Source organism: Syngnathus scovelli, chromosome 5, assembly GCF_024217435.2.
Source record: "Syngnathus scovelli strain Florida chromosome 5, RoL_Ssco_1.2, whole genome shotgun sequence".
NCBI lineage: Eukaryota > Metazoa > Chordata > Actinopteri > Syngnathiformes > Syngnathidae > Syngnathus > Syngnathus scovelli.
The window spans coordinates 11,657,740-11,675,000 of record NC_090851.1 but is presented as its reverse complement, the minus strand read 5'-3'; the positions used below and the strand labels follow the sequence as shown (position 1 = coordinate 11,675,000).

The window sequence follows — 17,261 nt, the reverse complement described above, 5'->3', positions numbered from 1 at the left end:
TCGGGTCACTTGGGCATTGCTTGAAGCATGTATGAAGTCAGAAAAGAGTAGCACAGGAAAGAGGATCTCAATTAAAACAGAAGGCCTGAGAGAAATAAAGGAAATAGTGAGTTCTTCATGTGGTACTGTAATTAACAGTTGCATGCAATTACTTCTGAGGTATATGGACAACAAAGTATAGTTGAATCCCATTATTTGCATGGAATAGATATCAGGACCCCCCGTGTGCGCAATTGACACCCATTGAAGTGCATTTTGTGCGTGTGTTTTGAGGGGGCGAGGGTTTAGTTGTGTGTGTGAAAAATTATTCAGTAAATGCTGATAAACATTCATTCATTCATCACATTCATCTATAAAAAACAGGGTGTTTTCAATTGTAGTTTTGCAAGGACAGATCTTGTGAAACATTTTCATACATATATACAGTCGTATGCAAAAGTTTGAGCACCCCTGATCATTTTCATGATTTTCCTTTATAAATTATGGGTTGTTCGGATCAGCAATTTCAGTTAAATATATCATCATATTGGAAGCCTTTAGAGGCTGTTATTTCTACAAAAGCAGGATTTTTCTGTGGGGTGCCCAAATTTATGCGCCTGCCTACTTTTGTTTAAGTAATGATTGCACACTTTTCTGTAAACCTCATTTCACTTCTCAAATATTACTGTGTTTGTCTGCTATATGATACGTATGTTTAACTGAAATTGCTGATCCGAACAACCAATGATTTATAAAGGAAAATCTTGAAAATGATCAGGGGTGCCCAAACTTTTGCATACGACTGTATATAATACATTTTATAAATCAGGGGAGATTACAGTAAATTATGCATACTTCAGGAGACTTGTTTTGAAATACAGATCTATATGAAGCATGGACTCTTAGGATGATCGACTATCTTCCAGCAGTAGACTAGCCTCAGTGTATTTTGTTCCCCAAGATTTCTGGGGATTTATGTTCCTAGTAGGGGCACCCATGCGAAACAGGTCCTGGATGTGGGACAAAATAAAGAATAGCTCAAAGACACCAATTATGAATGATCCACATTTCTCTCACCCAGATGTAGTCCCGTTCTGGAGCCAGACCTGGAGGATATTTTTCACCCAAAAATCCAAATTGAGCACTAAGACCTGCGAATCCTGTGAAGTGCATAAGCAATTTGAGCAAAAAGTGTGATCATATGAGAAAAATATTTCCTTACTTTGTCTTTATCTGATTCTTGTCTCCAGTCCATATTAATAAATGTTCAAATCTCTTTGCAAGATTTTTCATTCTTTTCCAATGCATTCTCACGTCTGGTAGTTGGCATGCATCGGTGTCTATGTTTACTTTGTGCCTCCATGAAAAGTCAGAGACTGACTGATGAGTGATGTAAGACTCGATGTGTGTACCGCCTCGTCTCTCTGGTCACATTAGCGAGTGGGTGTGAGCATGGTAGATAGCTTAGAGATAAAGCACGAAGAAGTAATCACTCATACCAAAGTAAGAAAAACAACAAAGGCTGGCAGGTACGTATTTTGTTGTTGTCCGACAGGGGACATTTCATAAAATAAAAAACATTTCTGTTTTTATGAAGTTCGCTGTCTGCCTCCATCTCAGATGTTGAGTTTCTTTGCTTTCTGTGTTTTTGCATTACGTATTCATGTGCGTCAGGCATGAGGCATGGCTGTGGGTTAAAAATAAATGGGGGACAGAGGGCTGCAAGCAGAGGAAATGGTGATTGGGGGGTGGGAGGTTGGGGATATGGATGGCAGAGGAGGGAGAGAGGGAGGGAGGGAGAGAGCATGAGGGGGAAGTACCAGCTATAGGCACAGGCGCCCTACTGAATCCATTCCTAGGCACACTATGGATGTAAATGCTAGCTTTAATTATAGATTTTTATTTAGTAGTATTTAGTGTTTTTAATTGCGTTTAATATTGAGTGCCAAGCCTCTGCTGCATGACATAAATATAACGTGGGCTTTTAAAAAAAAAAACAAAAAAAAAAACCCTTCATTCTAAGCCGACTCTGCTTTGCAGACAGGTTTCCCAGAACTTGCAATGTCGTCACCACGCTTTTGTTTTGTGACAGGCAACATTGCGCGGGACTGTCAACATCAGAATGCATCAGTCATACAGCATCAAACAGCCGAGGCTTTTATGGAATCTTTGTGAATGCAGTGTCATGTAAACCATTTCCAGCCATTGCGTCAAGCATACTCACTAGATTAACATCACACATCCTAAAACTGTAATACTTTAATATTTGAAGACTCATAACTGCTCATGATTATAGCTTGAATAATGTCAGCTCTATTAAGACTTAATTTCATGATGCAAGCATGTCTTGAGTCCTAAAATTGGTGACTTAGGTCTGACTCAAGTCAAGTCTGTTAGTTGCTCTGCAGTGGATCTCTCGTTTAGCGCTCGGGAGGCATTTGAGCCCTCTCCCGAGGATGTTGTCTCTGTGGACATCTTTTCAGATATAAATCTACTTTGTATACACAACACAGGGGACACATTTTGTCTTTTCACGGGCAGCCATTCACACTGCCCCGCACTGGCTCACCACATGAAGTGCAGGGAGGCTCTGCCATTTATTTCCTGCTCAACACAAAAAGTAGTGCCAACAAAACAGTGGTAAACATTGCGCTCAACAAAGTCATGTAACTTGAATCCTCTGCTAACAGGAAGAAACAAGTCGTTACTTTTGAACCTGCTACTCTTTTTGCTCATGCTTCCTTGTACCACCCACATACACACATACAAACATTGTTAGCACATGTGGTGACTACAGGGAGGCACTTAAAAAAAAAAGCTGGATAGCTAAAGCTCTTTCCTCCGAGCGCTAATCACCGGGTGCTTCCTCACTACCTACCACCACACATGAATTATTTGATCATTGCCTTTATATTCTGCTAGCAATAAATGATTTAGCAGTATTTCCACAGGGTTGATCTGTTTGACTCTTAACGATTCCAAAGTCTCCCCCCATCTGGGACATTACGCAATGCAGGGACGTTTGCATCCCCAGTGATGATCAGTACCATATTATTATTATTATATTACTATATACTATATTATATCCTTTATGTGCCCGCTCCTAGTTGCCTGCCTGCCTGCCTATTTGCGTCATTCCTATCAATTGTCATGTCCTGATGACTTTGATGTGATTGTTTGTCTGTAACTTAATATCTACTTTTTGAATTTAATCCAGTTTTTAATGATTCGATAGTGCCTTGTTTTCTTTTATATTGCACTTTGTAATTAAGTGTTGGGAAAGTTCATTTTCTTCACAAACTAGTTGAGATTAGTTCACAAATTTTAAAATGGATTTGTTCAGTTCATACTTCATAATTCAAATAAAGTTCTTTTTCTCACCAATCTAAACAAAAAACTTGCTTTGAGTTGTTTTCCTCTGGCAACGTTCTCAATACTTTTATCCACCCCATTCACACTAGTATCCAGGTGCTATCATCGTACAATCTCAAATACAAGAGAAAATTGCTTGAGTTGTCTTTTTCTTTATTAAATTGAAACGAAAACATCATTAAGCCCAGAATGTGCAAACACAAACTATCTACGGTAGGTGCCAGACTGAGATAGGGTTAGGGTTTGGGTTAGGGTTAGGGTTGTGCAAATGTGCAAAAAGTAACATTATACTTCCTTTAACTGCAGAGAGTGGTGAAGACAGCTCAGAGGATCATTGGCCGCACTCTCCCCTCCCTTACGGACATTTACACTGCCCGCTGCCTCATCAGAGCTAAGGCCATCTCAGCGGACAGCTCCCACCCTGGCTCCGCCCTGTTTGACCTGTTGCCCTCTGGAAGGCGCTACAGGCAAATGAAGACCAGGACAAACAGACTCAAAAACAGTTTCTTTCCCAAAGCCATCGCCGCCCTCAACTCCAACTGGCACTGATGACACTTTCCTCCATGCACTATCCGCACTACTGTTTCCTCTTATTCATTTACTTTCCTATTATTCATTTCCTTATTGTATCCCTCCTTAGTTCGTGGTGCTCCTAAGGACGGGGACACCGGGGAATCCTTCTTCTTCTGTTGATTATTTGACTTGTACTTTTATCTACCTCTCCTGCACTAAATGGAGGCCTCCAATTTCATTGTACTATGTAGAATGACAATAAAGGTTTTCTGATTTCTGATTTCTGATTTCTGAACTAACTTTTCATTTTTAGTGAATGTATTATTTCTTGTTTGCCCAAAGAACCAGTAAACATTTAGAATTTGGGACAATAAAGTGCAAAGATGCAATGCCCAGATGAATTATTAAAACAACAAAAAACATTCATATTAAGAGTAATTTGTGGTTCAACACCAGTGACAGCACTTCTCCTAAAATTCCTGAATGCTCTCATAGGATGACACCTTAACGTTGCCAACAAGAAAGGGCGAGTGGGGCTACACGTCACGCGACATCTGATTGATTGAAATGTCATCGTGCTTTGTTTGCTCCTCCATGTACACGTCGCATTATAATGACGCATGCACCATGCGACTGTTTGTGGTGCCAAATCCTTTTTTTACCCGCGAAATAAGCCTTGTTTACAGTGTCTTTAGCGGGGTTTTATTTTGAAGTCTAAAACTGTTCAACAGCCCCAGAAGAGCTCATTCACGAAAACGTTTACGAAGCAAAAATGCGCTACGTTCAGTTCATGTTCGTCCAAAATGTGAACAATTTCATAAACTTTTGACCTTGTGCAGGTAGAACACAATTGTAATGAAATACTTTTTGAAAACACCCACACTGTTGTAATTAAATACTTTTTGAAAACACACTTTCCTCTCCACACTGCTTCCCTCCAAATCGGTCCTCAACCCTCATAGAACCGAACAAAATGTCTCTTTTGAATGTGCCTTGTCCCACTGGAGAGGCCATATACATGCATGCGCAACTTTCAAAATATAGATCCTTAAATGGAACGTCTAGCAAGTATTGTGCTGCAAACTGTATGTCTTTATTTTCAGCATGCGGAAGTGATGACGCAAGGAGGATGACAATTGAAGGACATAAGGCGGGGGCCTTTCGAAAACAAAGAGAACATTGAGAGGAGGCGAGTGAGAAGACTGGCACGAGTGTCTTTGTTGTTGACGATGTGACAGATGGTAAAAAGATGCTGCCATGGTGGATGTAGCAGTGTGACAGAGAAATTGTGCCAGAATGAAACGTGCAGAACTTACAGTACCTACACCATGTGCATCGCTGTTTTTGGGCAGTGGGGGCGACTTCCTGAGATGATTGTTGGATTTCTTTACGAGCAAGAAGATATAGCGCACATAGAGAAACAAAGAGCAAGTAACCAGTGTGTTTCTCTGTTAGATAAGTGTTGGTGTTTACTTGGATGAATGAATGAAATCAAAGGCTGTGTGCCGTTACCATGGTAGCAACCACACCTCGACTTCAATATCCCATTAGCGATATCCACCTGCTAGCAGTGCGACTCACATTACATCGCTCACAACCATGATCCATTCAGAAGTGAAGGAGGCAAAAAAAAAAAAAAGCTGATTGAAACTGTGATTACTTGTGTCACTGTTTCACACCACAGGGAGCAAGAGGAAGAACAAGCTGTTGCTGTGAGGTGTTATGACGCACTCCGAGTGACAGTAGTTCGAAGCAAAGCGGCGCATGCATGCATGCAACACTGAGGGCCGCAGATGGACGGACAAGAAAAGACAGATGAACTAGGATGATCTTGTAGATGTGATAGAGGGGAAAACTTCATTTCAATTCTGTGTGGAATTGACACCTACACGATGCAGCATACGACGCACTTACAGGAGGAGTTGGCGCCTCCAAATCTTCTGTGTGCTTTACCTACAGCACAATGTAAGACTCCGGTGGCATTTTGACAAAGTTCTTCCACATAAAGAAGGAATGTTTTTCATGAGAAACACTTGACACACACTCGTGCAGCTGGTAATGTAGGTGTGTGAGAAAGGGATGTCCCGGACAGTCAAGTGGGCACGAAAGGACAACACAGCCTGAATTACTCATCTGTTGCTTGTCACCTATCTTGTTTTGTATATGTCTGGTACGCTGACTATTTGCTGTCTGTGCGCATCTATGAATGGTGAGACATGTTATTATCGACCTCGAAACATTTTCAAGGCCAAATATGCACACAAAAAAAAATGCTGCCATTAACAACTCTGAATAAGACTCTTTTGCGACTCCGTAGCTATAAAGAGCTATATTGCATTGTAACCATTCTCAAAGGTCAGAGATGGGAGCAAGTCACATGTAAGTCTCAAGTTGTATACTTCAAGTCTCAATTTACTGTGGGGGAAAAAAATCAAGTAGAGTCGCCATCAAATGTCAAACAAGTCAATCTTGCTCGGTCATACGTATATTGGATTGAAAATATAATTTTTTCATTTTTCATTAGATTTACAAAAAATCTCTACTGCACACTTAAAATTATTTAGCAAATATTTCGAGCTAACATTTAAATGAGTGTCACTGTAATTTGATGCTAAATATTGAAATATGTTGAATGTGGGATTCCAAAAGTACATGCATTGCTTTTGGTGCCACTCTGTTCTCTAAATCCAGTGTGTGTAAATGTGTACATGACAGTCGTTAACTTTGTACACTTTGTAGATGAAATAAATGCGTGATCTTTGGAGCTTCTCCTAACCTATCAGTTGTTATAAAGTTGCTGACCCTTTATGCTTTGTCCTTTTGTAATAAATTCATTGTGTCATAAGCCTGATTCCATAATGTATCAGTTGCTATGCAGTTGCCGTTTCCCTTATATGCTTTGTCCTGTTGTTATGTCAACCGTTATTTTGTCTTATAGACTTGATGTCTTACAGTATATAAGCTCAGGTTACTGTCAGTGCGGCTGGTCTTTTTGAGTGCCCAGCCGTGCTTTCTGTTGATACTTGATCAAGACTTTTACTTTTCAACTTTCATGTTATGTCTGCTTCTGGGTCTATACCCGGCTCCACTTGTGACGCTGTTGGTGTTTAAGTGCCACACCAACAAATGAAGAAAATCCTGATGAAAAACAACAACATTCGCTACAAACATTGGCGGCTCGGTCAGATACGTGCTTTAGCACTTGCAGAGAAAGTGTTGCATATTGCCTTGTTAAACCATTAATGATAATTACAGCAAACGATAATTAACATGAGTGTCAGAGATTAATATAATTTACATGTCATTACGGGTAATATGAGCAAATGTGTTATTTGGTCAGTGACCCCTGTTCTATATACAGTGGAGCCGCGGTTTTCGAACGTCCCGGTTCTCGAACAAATCGGTATTCGAACAAAAAATTCGAGATTTGTTTTGCTTCGGATGTCGGACAAAATTCGGTTGTCGAACCTCGCGTGATGAGCCGAGAGGACCCGCAAGCCAACTGACTCCGTTCGTTATTACGTTCTCGTTACTCTGAGGATTGCATCAACTCTAATCATGCCTCCAAAGAAAGCAAATGGGAGCAGTAAAGCCATCCTAAAGCACAAAGACGCTCCTAAAGCAATGCGACAGTGAGCGCCCGGCGCTGCGGTTGCGCAATCGGACCAAATTAAGCTCCCTGCGCACTGAGGTCCACTTAAATTTTGGAAAGTCCATTAGGACTTTAAAAATATTTTCTAAATTTTAGCGACCGCTCTGTCACAATAATGCGACCAGCGCGGTGCAGTTGCGCGGTCGGCGGCGAGCTACGGTTGAGCGTTCGGCGGTGCGCTGCAGTTGCGCGGTCGGACAAAATTAAGCTCCCTGCGCACTGATGACCACTTAAATTTTGGAAAGTACATCAGGACTTTAGAAATATTTTCTAAATTTTAGCGACGGCTCTGTCACAATAATGCGACCAGCGCGGTGCAGTTGCGCGGTCGGCGACGCGCTACGGTTGGGCGTTCGGCGGTGCGCTGCAGTTGCCCGATCGGACAAAAATGCGCAAATGAAAAAAATGCTTAAAAAAGGCGTTTTATTTTGTTTGGAACGGATTAATTTTTTTCATTATTTGTAATGGGAAAACATCACTCTGAATTCGAACGATTCACTTCTCGAACAGCCTTCTGGAACAGATTGTGGTCGAAAACCGAGGCTCCACTGTATACGTAAATGGATGCTTTATCTATACATTATACTTATTCATCGTGGAAAGCTACTTGTGCATTTACTCAATATCTACCTTAAGATTCAGATACTACTAGCAAAGTATGCTGGTTCTCCTCACCCATAATTTTAGTGCACTAGTAGAACAAGGATGCTTCATGAAGTTGCATTTGTTTAACATCAGCAACAAGTTACTAGTGAGGCAAAACTGTGTGTGGTGGGTGTACAGGGGCCCTGCCCCATTGGCCCCTACCTTCTGCTCGCCCCTGCAACTTTGCCTCACTAGTCACATGTAAGTTGACCAACTAGTATGCTAATGTCCTCTCTTGTCCAGAAATATAAGTAGTCAAAAAACACACCAATAAGGCCATATATGTGTATGTAGTTATGAATTGGTATTAATCGATATGTGCCCTGGGATTGACCAGTACAGAATTGGTCAAGCTCACCAGCAACCACTGAGGAGAAGCAATGTAGAAAATGGATTGATAAATGTGTGTGTTTAACTTCCACAACCAATAACCTCAATTATTCTCTTCTGGCATTAAGTTTTCCCTCGTGGCTGAATCATAAATCGGGGGCATCCTCCTTTCCTTGCTCACAGCCATCTGAGCTTTGTGATGTTGCTTTTGTCTGGCTTGCATATCGCCGGAAACAGACCAAAAGAGTCTAGAAGGCTGCAGCCAGGAAACGACTTGTGTTCTCTTCTCCTCCCCGTCCTCCGCTCCTCCACAAATCTCAGTCATCATCAGCGGGCAACGTGCCTCGATCCCTCCCTCCTCCATTCATGATTTTCCAATTGCATTCGCTCCCGCCTCGTCTTTTTCTTCTACGTGCGTCCTCAATCTCCTCCTCCTTGCTCGTCCAACCATCCTTTACGCGCGTGAAGTTTCCCAAGAGAATCCCCGACAGTGGGCCCCGCCCTTTTCCGCTTCATGCCGCCCTCACTCAGTCATGATGACCCCGTCGTCTGTGACGTAGGCGATTCCACGGTGACCACCTCAGTAGGCAATGGCAGGATGCTGGGAGTATATATGGGACATTTGTGCCCATCAGCCGGTACTCAGTCGCTCCGACTCGGGAACCAGGTCATCAGCGGAGATAGCAGGCAATACTTCGCCCCACTAGGCTAACTCGCTTTGGGCTTTGGTTAAGGATGGAAACCTTCTCGATTTCTCGGAGCCGACGAAGCTCCGTCGTGCGCAACTGCAAAAGTAAGTTTCTTCTTTTCATGATTAGAATAATGCGTCTTTTTAATGTGTGATAGTAACGGGGTTTTTATTTTGTGTAATGCTTATGTAACGATGGATTTCAACTAAGATTGGATAATTACTCAGCAGTAAGCGTCTGTAAGAGTTATCCATGCGGTGCGTAAAAGTCGAGTTAGCTGCAGTGCGCAGATTTCTGTTATTAAAAAACGCTCGATTTAATGTTTATTCTTTTATCTCCTTGTAATATGCAAGAAAACGCACGTTTCTAGATTGACAGACAGAAACAGACAGACAGCTAGATAGATAAAAATTAAATTGTCACACCAGCAAAATTTATGACTATAAACTTGTAATAAAAAGACAGAAACCACCGAAAAGGAAATATAAATAAAAAAACGATGAAAAAATACTTTAAGCAAGAAGGTGAAAAAATAGATTAAGATGGCACGTTCTAGGTGCTAGTTCATAAAAAATATTGTAGTTATGCTACTGTCATATTTGGCAGTCTGTTTACAGTGGATACAAGCAAGACAAACTCAAAAAATCGAATAAACCAGAAGGAAAACTGGCGCCAATGGGAGTTGGTTGGTTTCAGCACCACTGAGAGCTCCCAAATAACCTACCTCTCTTCCTCCTCTTGCTCTCTCCCATGCAGACGGCCTCTCCCTTTGGTTGGTGGTGTGGATGGTTCTCGGCAAGCCAAGTCTGGCATTGGGCTGCCCGCACCTTTGCGTGTGCTACCCGACTCCCATGACTGTAAGCTGCCAAGCGCAGAACTTCACCACCGTCCCCATTGGAGTGCCGTATGAGTCGCAGCGCGTTTTCCTCCAGAACAACAGGATCACGGAGCTTAGAGTTGGCTCATTTGGCTTTGGGACTCAGGTAAGAACATTTTGCATGAAATGTGCATGAAATGGGTCTACAAAATCACTTAGAATGTTATATTTTACACTATAGGTTCTGTGGCTATTTTCCAACAACATTACATGGATCGAAGCAGGAGCTTTCAGTGAGCTGAGGGACTTGGAGGAGTTGGACCTAGGGGACAACCCTAACCTTCACCGTCTGGAAGGGGGAGCCTTCCGTGGCCTAGAGAAGCTCCAGAGCCTCCATATGCACCGCTGCAAACTCACCGCTCTGCCCCACGACATCTTCCGCAAGCTTTACAGCCTGCATTATCTCTACTTACAGGTAGGGGGCACTAGCATGAAATGAACAAGTAAAATGTTGAAGTACTTGCAAATGATGTGTGTTAAAACACAAATTCAGCTAAACAGTATTGCAGTGTCACGTGGACAGCCATTGGAGCATTTATTCCATATCCTTGTAATCCAGTTTAAGGTATTGTACAAGTATGTTTTTAGTCATCACGAGTTTTTGGTGCATTTGTAGCATATGACTGGTCAAATGGCGTTCAATCAAAGCATTTCAGCATTTATTTGATTTGTTTATGGTGTCCTGAATTATAAATGGAAACTAGTGCGCTTTGAAAAATGCTGAAATGGCTTCATTGCTAAATAACAACCACTTGCCATGTTAGTTTATCAATAGTTTTAATTCCTAATTCAGTCACTCAAACCACTGGCAAAAGTATCTTATATCCTAATAGTGTGCTGAAAGGTCTTACTAATGACGACAAAGCGCACACTTGTACGTGTACTTGTAATTGTGCAACTTAGAGAAAGACATACTCCAAATGTATTTTTACCCCTTTGGGAGGCATTTGAATTATAATGTGAGACTTTTGTGTTTGTGTGTTCAGACCACACAAGGTCACACCTTAAAATGGAGTCCCAACATTGGGCAAAAACTACCAAAAACATCTTTCCATTTGTCAAATTTTTCACAAATTAATGATAGGGCTAGTGATGCTATAATTTACCAATTTCGTCCCATGACATATGAGAACACATTAGAAAATCAAGAAGATGCCACATGGGATACATCCTGGTTATCCATTTATGGTACACCAAAGTGAACCATATCTAATGACATTGTTTGATGTGTTCATCTGCAGGAAAACAATCTACACTTCCTGCAGGATGACATCTTTTCTGATCTCATCAACCTGAGTCAGCTATTCCTGCACGGAAACCGCATACGCACCATCTCAGAAAATGTATTCCGTGGCTTGGTAAATCTTGACCGCTTGCTCCTTCATGACAACCGCATCAGGCAGGTGAACCGTCGGGCCTTCCGCGACCTTGGTCGCGTGACCATGCTGTTCCTCTTCAACAATTCTCTGCCCGAGCTGCCCAGTCAGACACTGAGGGACACTCAGGGCATAGAATTCCTCCGCCTCAATGCCAACCCCTGGTCGTGTGGCTGCGAAGCCCGCGCCCTGTGGGAGTGGTTCCGGGAGGCCCGTGTCTCTTCATCTGAGGTGATCTGTAACTCTCCTTCCACACGCCGTGGTCAAGATCTTCGCTTTCTTCGAGAAATGGACTTTGCCCTCTGCCCGCTCCCTGATCCAGGCTCAATCGCCGGGTCCACCACCACCACCTTCAGTACCAAAACCAGATGGTGGTTCCACAAAAACAAGCCTCAGTCATCGACAAAAGGTCTCTTTGAGAAATCTTCAGAGACGGTCAAAGCCGGTTTGTACGGGAAAGGCCCGTCCACAACCACATCACTGGTCAAGTATGAGCTGGGGGAGGAAGAACTGGCACTGCCTAAACTTGACCAGGAAGAGTACTGGGCAAACTACGGCAACGAGGACTCGGGTGTCACCCTGCGATGCTTTGAGCTCGAATGTCCGCCTGAGTTTGACCTGACTCCATCTTCCTCCTTTACCTCACCATCCTCACCCTCTTCCCTCTCAGTACTAGCCATTGCAGTGTTCAATCTCCACTATCTATTTGGTTGAATCCAACTTCAAGTGCCCTGCGTACCCTGGAGCCTGTTTTAAAGGCTGCGAGGATCCATGTTGAGACTCTCTATACTCCCTATGACAGCTCTGTTGAATGCTATTCCTCAAGGCACAACGAGCGAGATAGGGAGATTCTGATTCTAACATCTACAGGGCTAAACTTTTCAAGGCTGCTAGATCTTTCGATACAACACACTACAGGCCCGGCATTATGCTTGAAGCCTAAATGATGTCATGATTTTCCTGAAATCAGGGCTGCGAGGGCTAAGTCCATCGTTAACATCGGCAAGATTTGAAAGCAGTTGTCAATGATGTCATTATTTTCATCAACTCGACTGAGTAAGAACGAATAGTGCTATTATTGCACCCAGGTAACTGGTTTGTACTAATTACTGTTAGAACACAGTGCGTAGTAACAACAGTATTGTAACCACTTACAGTGTCATGTAAATACCCATGTATCTTTGTTGTGGATGCTCAAATTGATGTCGTAGAGCTCATCTTGAACCCAAGGCACTGAGGAGACGAGGATCCTCATTTTTTTGAAGATGCTCAGAGAGTGACATGAAGAAGTAGAGGAATGCAAGGCAGAGAAGGTCTCACATGTAAATGACAACGAGTGAAGATGTTTATTATTAAGAGACAATTTTAGAATGAGGAAAGCAAGAGTGAGAGAAGTGAGAGAGTGAGTGAGAGGGTTGCTGAGTTGACAGCGCCCTAACACTAGTAGGAGAGAACAGCATTGGACCATTTTGACAGGGGCATTAACAGAACATGGAGTGGAATAGTAAAACATCCACAGTCTAGCAGCTACACTTATTTGTACGTCAATGTTTTTGTATTTTTGCCCCATTTGAATTTTTTTTCTGTAAATATGATGTCTTTTACGACAAACACTGGGAAAGAATTCTTCCTTTCAGGAAGCCTGAGATTGGTTGTTGGATGTCTTTCTGTGACATATTGATACTCTGTACAAAGACTGGATTGGATGCAGATGAAAATCTTTATAAAGAGAAAAACTGAATATATATATGATTATTCTCGTGCTTTTCTTTCACAAAATGTTTAATTCATGCTGGTGAGCATTATTGTTTCATTTCAAACAACAAAAGATGATTTAAACAAAACAACTACAAACCAATACCCAGGAAAAAAAAAAAGTGGCAGCTTGTTGTTGTGTGACCAAATCTTGACTACATCTGAGTCAATTGTCCCTAAAGGACACACTAATCATTCATACAGTATTAGTCTGGTCTGGAATGGCTCTGACTGTGAACGACATCTGCCATAGTGTGGATAAATAAGGTTGAATGGATTCACAAGCTGGTGGCGCTGCAAAAGGCAATTACGTCAGTAAGTTTATCACTCCTGTGAGTCATCACCTAAAGATGCCAGATGGCTCAAGGAGGTGTAAATTGGCCCATCTGCAAATAAACTAAGAGAGCAATGAGAGTCAAATAAGTGGTAAAGTGCAACGAGAAGAAAAAACCCGACACGCACACACAAAAAAAGATGGAACATGAGCTTAAGTGGTAATAGAAACAGCAGAGGTGAAGGAAGACAAAAAGATAAAATAGACATCATGCAATCTCCTTTAGCGACTTACTAAGAACACTTATAATTGGCCCAGTTTTCACCTTTCACATGGTGGCCATGCTTTCATCTCGCACCCTTTGTAAAACCTGCAGCCTACTCACGTTTTCAGATAGTGATAAGAAAGCAAAGCAAAGTGAGATGGAAGCAAAGCAAAGCTGTCAAGGTTGATATAGAGTAGGAGTTGAAGAGTGGGTGTGCACACGCTCCGATCAAGTAAGTTGTCACCGCTTGGCAAAAACTGGTGAGCTTATTGTGATGTCACTTGTAGATAGAATTCAATGTTAACCACATTGAAATGGAGTTTTACTGGAAGGCAACCAGCACCACTTCTCCTCAGAGATTGGAATAATATTAAATGAACAAGGTTCCATTGTTACACGGTCACCTTTTATTTTCTGGCTCACTTTGTCAGTGTGTACATTCAACTGTATATTGGGGAAGGAAATACAAATCTATCAGTGGGAAACATGTCATTAAAAGATTAAGCATTAGTAACAAGAACAAATTCTTACTTGTTTTAACCTGATGTCGTTGAGTGGGTAGATCTTTTTTCTTGGCTCCTATTGAGTCAAACACGTACACATATTCACGTACGTGCGCACACGCACACACACTGTTGTGTAAGTCCTCCAGGCAGTTGTCAGTTGTCCAGCTTCAACAAACCCACTGAACACAACAGAAAAAAAGGAAGTGTTAAGATGAATAACTGCGTTCTAATTTGATGCTTTATTCATGCACTTCTCAGGGACAGTGTACATTTTAGCATTATTCCACACAGAAATAAATAAAAAGAAGACTAAGAGACACATTCAAATACAGTTGTGTGTCAGACAAAATGCACGTTGTAGGTAACCCATGGGTTACATAAAACATACTTTTATGAATGTTCCATCAGAAGTGTCAGGAGTCATCATTATTTTGATTGCAATCAAGCATAATCTGTTTTAGATATAGTCTCCCGTAAGAATCCGAATTATTATTGTGTGATGACTCCTACATATAATTGTTTGTATATAGTAATTATTCACTACAAAATGATTTATAATTTGCTTGTCATTTCATTTGGTAATAAAGCTGCCATTGTTGCCTGTTTTGCAGCTAACTATAAACATTTACGCATTATAGAATAGTTTTACAGTGTGGATACAGTTATCAATTTACTTCATTTCCAACAGTGACTTTAAATGCAAATGATCAAAGGAGTTTTCTTAATATTTCTATACTTGTGTACATTCCTATGAAAACACAGACAAAGCTATCAGAACCAAGATGGACATTCTGAGCTCTCCAGTATCACTGGAAACGTGCAATTCCCATTTAAGGATGTAACAAGTGCATCAGACAGCTCATCCTTCACATTGTGACTGGTCCTGGCAAGATTCCTGTGACGCATCTTCATGAAGTTCATATAACTTGTGTGGGTTTGGCTGAACGTCATTAAACGTCAGTCAACGCACACAGCACTAGATTTCTGCAATGACAAATAGAGAGATAAAGGATACCAATAGTTAAATATCCTATGTTGGTCTTGACTATAACACATTTTTTTTGTCAAGATAAATCAACAGGTTTAAATGTGTAATGTAGTAAGTGGTATCGCAGTAACAGGTACCTGGTAAACCAAATGCCGGTTCCAGTGATGTGACATCACTGGGAAGCATTGGGTTATTTTGTGCTCAGAGGTCTGTGAGGATGACTAAAGGTGAGCCAGTCAACCAACTGTGGAGCATGGTGGCGGTGCGCATCATGTTCTGTGGCTGTTTTGCTGCCAGCAGAACAGAGTGACGGTGATTTTCCTTTTGAAGCTGGACATAACATCTATTATATAAACTAGTTGTGCGTAGTGTTTTGTATGTGTGCACTGTACAGTACACTAAATAGTGAATGCTAATGTTACCTTTTTAGCTTTCGGTCAGTCCAGAATGTCAATTATTAAACCATCTTCAACATAATGATGCAAATATCGTGCCAATGGATTGGCAGATTTCCATATTTCCCACCATCTTTCTTGCGCACATGGCAATTGACGTCACAGGTTCCTATTTTTGAATCCTCACATCACCAAACACTAGAAATATGCAACATGTTTCCTCCAACGTGAAACAAGAGACTTGTCTGATTCATGATGCACCTCACCGATCATTTCACCAATACGAACATCACAGCCAGAGAAAAACTCTTTGTCTGTGCATTTATTTATTTATTTATTTATTTATTTATTTATTTATTTATTTATTTATTTATTTATTTATTTTCATCACAGACCTTTGTTAGTGCCATCAATCTGTGGAACAATTAATTTCTTCCAAATGTTGCAGAAATTAAAATGCACCTTTGTGAGTCAATATTTCATAAAATATTTTAGTGCATTTAGACCGACTTGTGACATATCACAGACATATCAAACAAGTGTGAGGCAGAAGGATGAATGCACCAACTACAAAAGTATGTCAACGTATGGCGAAAACACAATTAAATTATGTAAAGTAAAATATGCATAAGTGGAACGGCAGTTACATTTTTAAACTTGATGTAAGTCAGTGCACTGACTGTATGAATATAGACTTGGGGCTCTATTTCGATAGAATAATGCAATAATTGCACATTTGGTGGGCGGCGAGGCTCAGTGTGGTGGTCCTCTCCCAACTCAGAGGTTGGGTGTTCAATCCTCATCACTGTGACATGTCGAAGTTTCCTTGAGCAAGGCACGGCAGACTCGGATTTGCTCCGCGACCACCCTGATTTGATAAACGGTGCAGATTGGCTTCCATCCAAAAACAGCGCATAAAGACTCAAATGCCCGCGTTACACGCAATTTTACCAGTGCACCATCTCCCAAATTATATATAAAAAAAATAAAATACAACCACACACAGTTAGATTGCCCTCTGTGCTAGACTTGCGCCCAGAATGAAAATTCTCTTTCCTATGTTAAACTCCATCTTCAAGGACATTTCTGATGCCAAGTGATCATGATCAATGACATGCGGCACATGAGCATTTAAATGTGTGAGTATAAGGCAAGCGTTTCCAAGCAGAGGAAACTCATTACAACCACTTGTAACTGGGATTTGATTATTTTGGTCAAGACACAGTTTGTGACCATAGGTGAGGGTCAGAATGTATAGCACAGAGAGCTTTGCCTTCTGGCTCATCTCCCTGTCCACCATGTTGGGACCGATAGAGAGTTTGCATCACTGGACGGTGCACTGATCCGCCTGTTGATTTCCCCCCCCCCCCCCCCCCCCCCTTAGATAGACCCCAAGATACTTAAACTCCTCCACTCGAGGCAGAATCTCATCAGGACAACCCACACCTTTCCAAGGTCCTCTGTTCCACAGCAAGGACAAGAAGACAATGGTGCTGCCTTCACACAGAAAAACAGGTAAGAGAAACAGAACAACAGACGAGGTATGATGTCTGTGTGAAGGACTTGGATTGCTTTGTGTTGGAGAACATTTGGAAGGCTTAAGTGTGAACACTCACACACGCACAAACTCGCTGGCAACATTTTG

At 41.6% G+C, this 17,261-nt stretch overlaps 1 protein-coding gene and 1 long non-coding RNA gene across 2 annotated transcripts; one reads left to right on the top strand and one right to left on the bottom strand.

Moving 5' to 3' along the window:
- Positions 1–495: 495 nt before the first annotated feature.
- Positions 496–1,350, bottom strand: LOC125968969 (uncharacterized). The gene is made up of 3 exons (XR_007481396.1): positions 1,202–1,350; positions 1,057–1,139; positions 496–989 (listed from the first exon to the last, which is right to left on the bottom strand). It is a non-coding gene; the product is annotated as an uncharacterized lncRNA (long non-coding RNA).
- A 7,666-nt stretch (positions 1,351–9,016) lies between these two features.
- On the top strand, positions 9,017–13,180 carry rtn4rl2a (reticulon 4 receptor-like 2 a). Its single transcript, XM_049720552.2, has 4 exons — positions 9,017–9,284; positions 9,937–10,163; positions 10,239–10,472; positions 11,299–13,180. The coding sequence occupies exons 1-4, from the start codon at positions 9,227–9,229 to the stop codon at positions 12,145–12,147; spliced, it is 1,368 nt and encodes a 455-aa protein (XP_049576509.1). The 5' UTR covers positions 9,017–9,226; the 3' UTR covers positions 12,148–13,180.
- Positions 13,181–17,261: the final 4,081 nt, after the last annotated feature.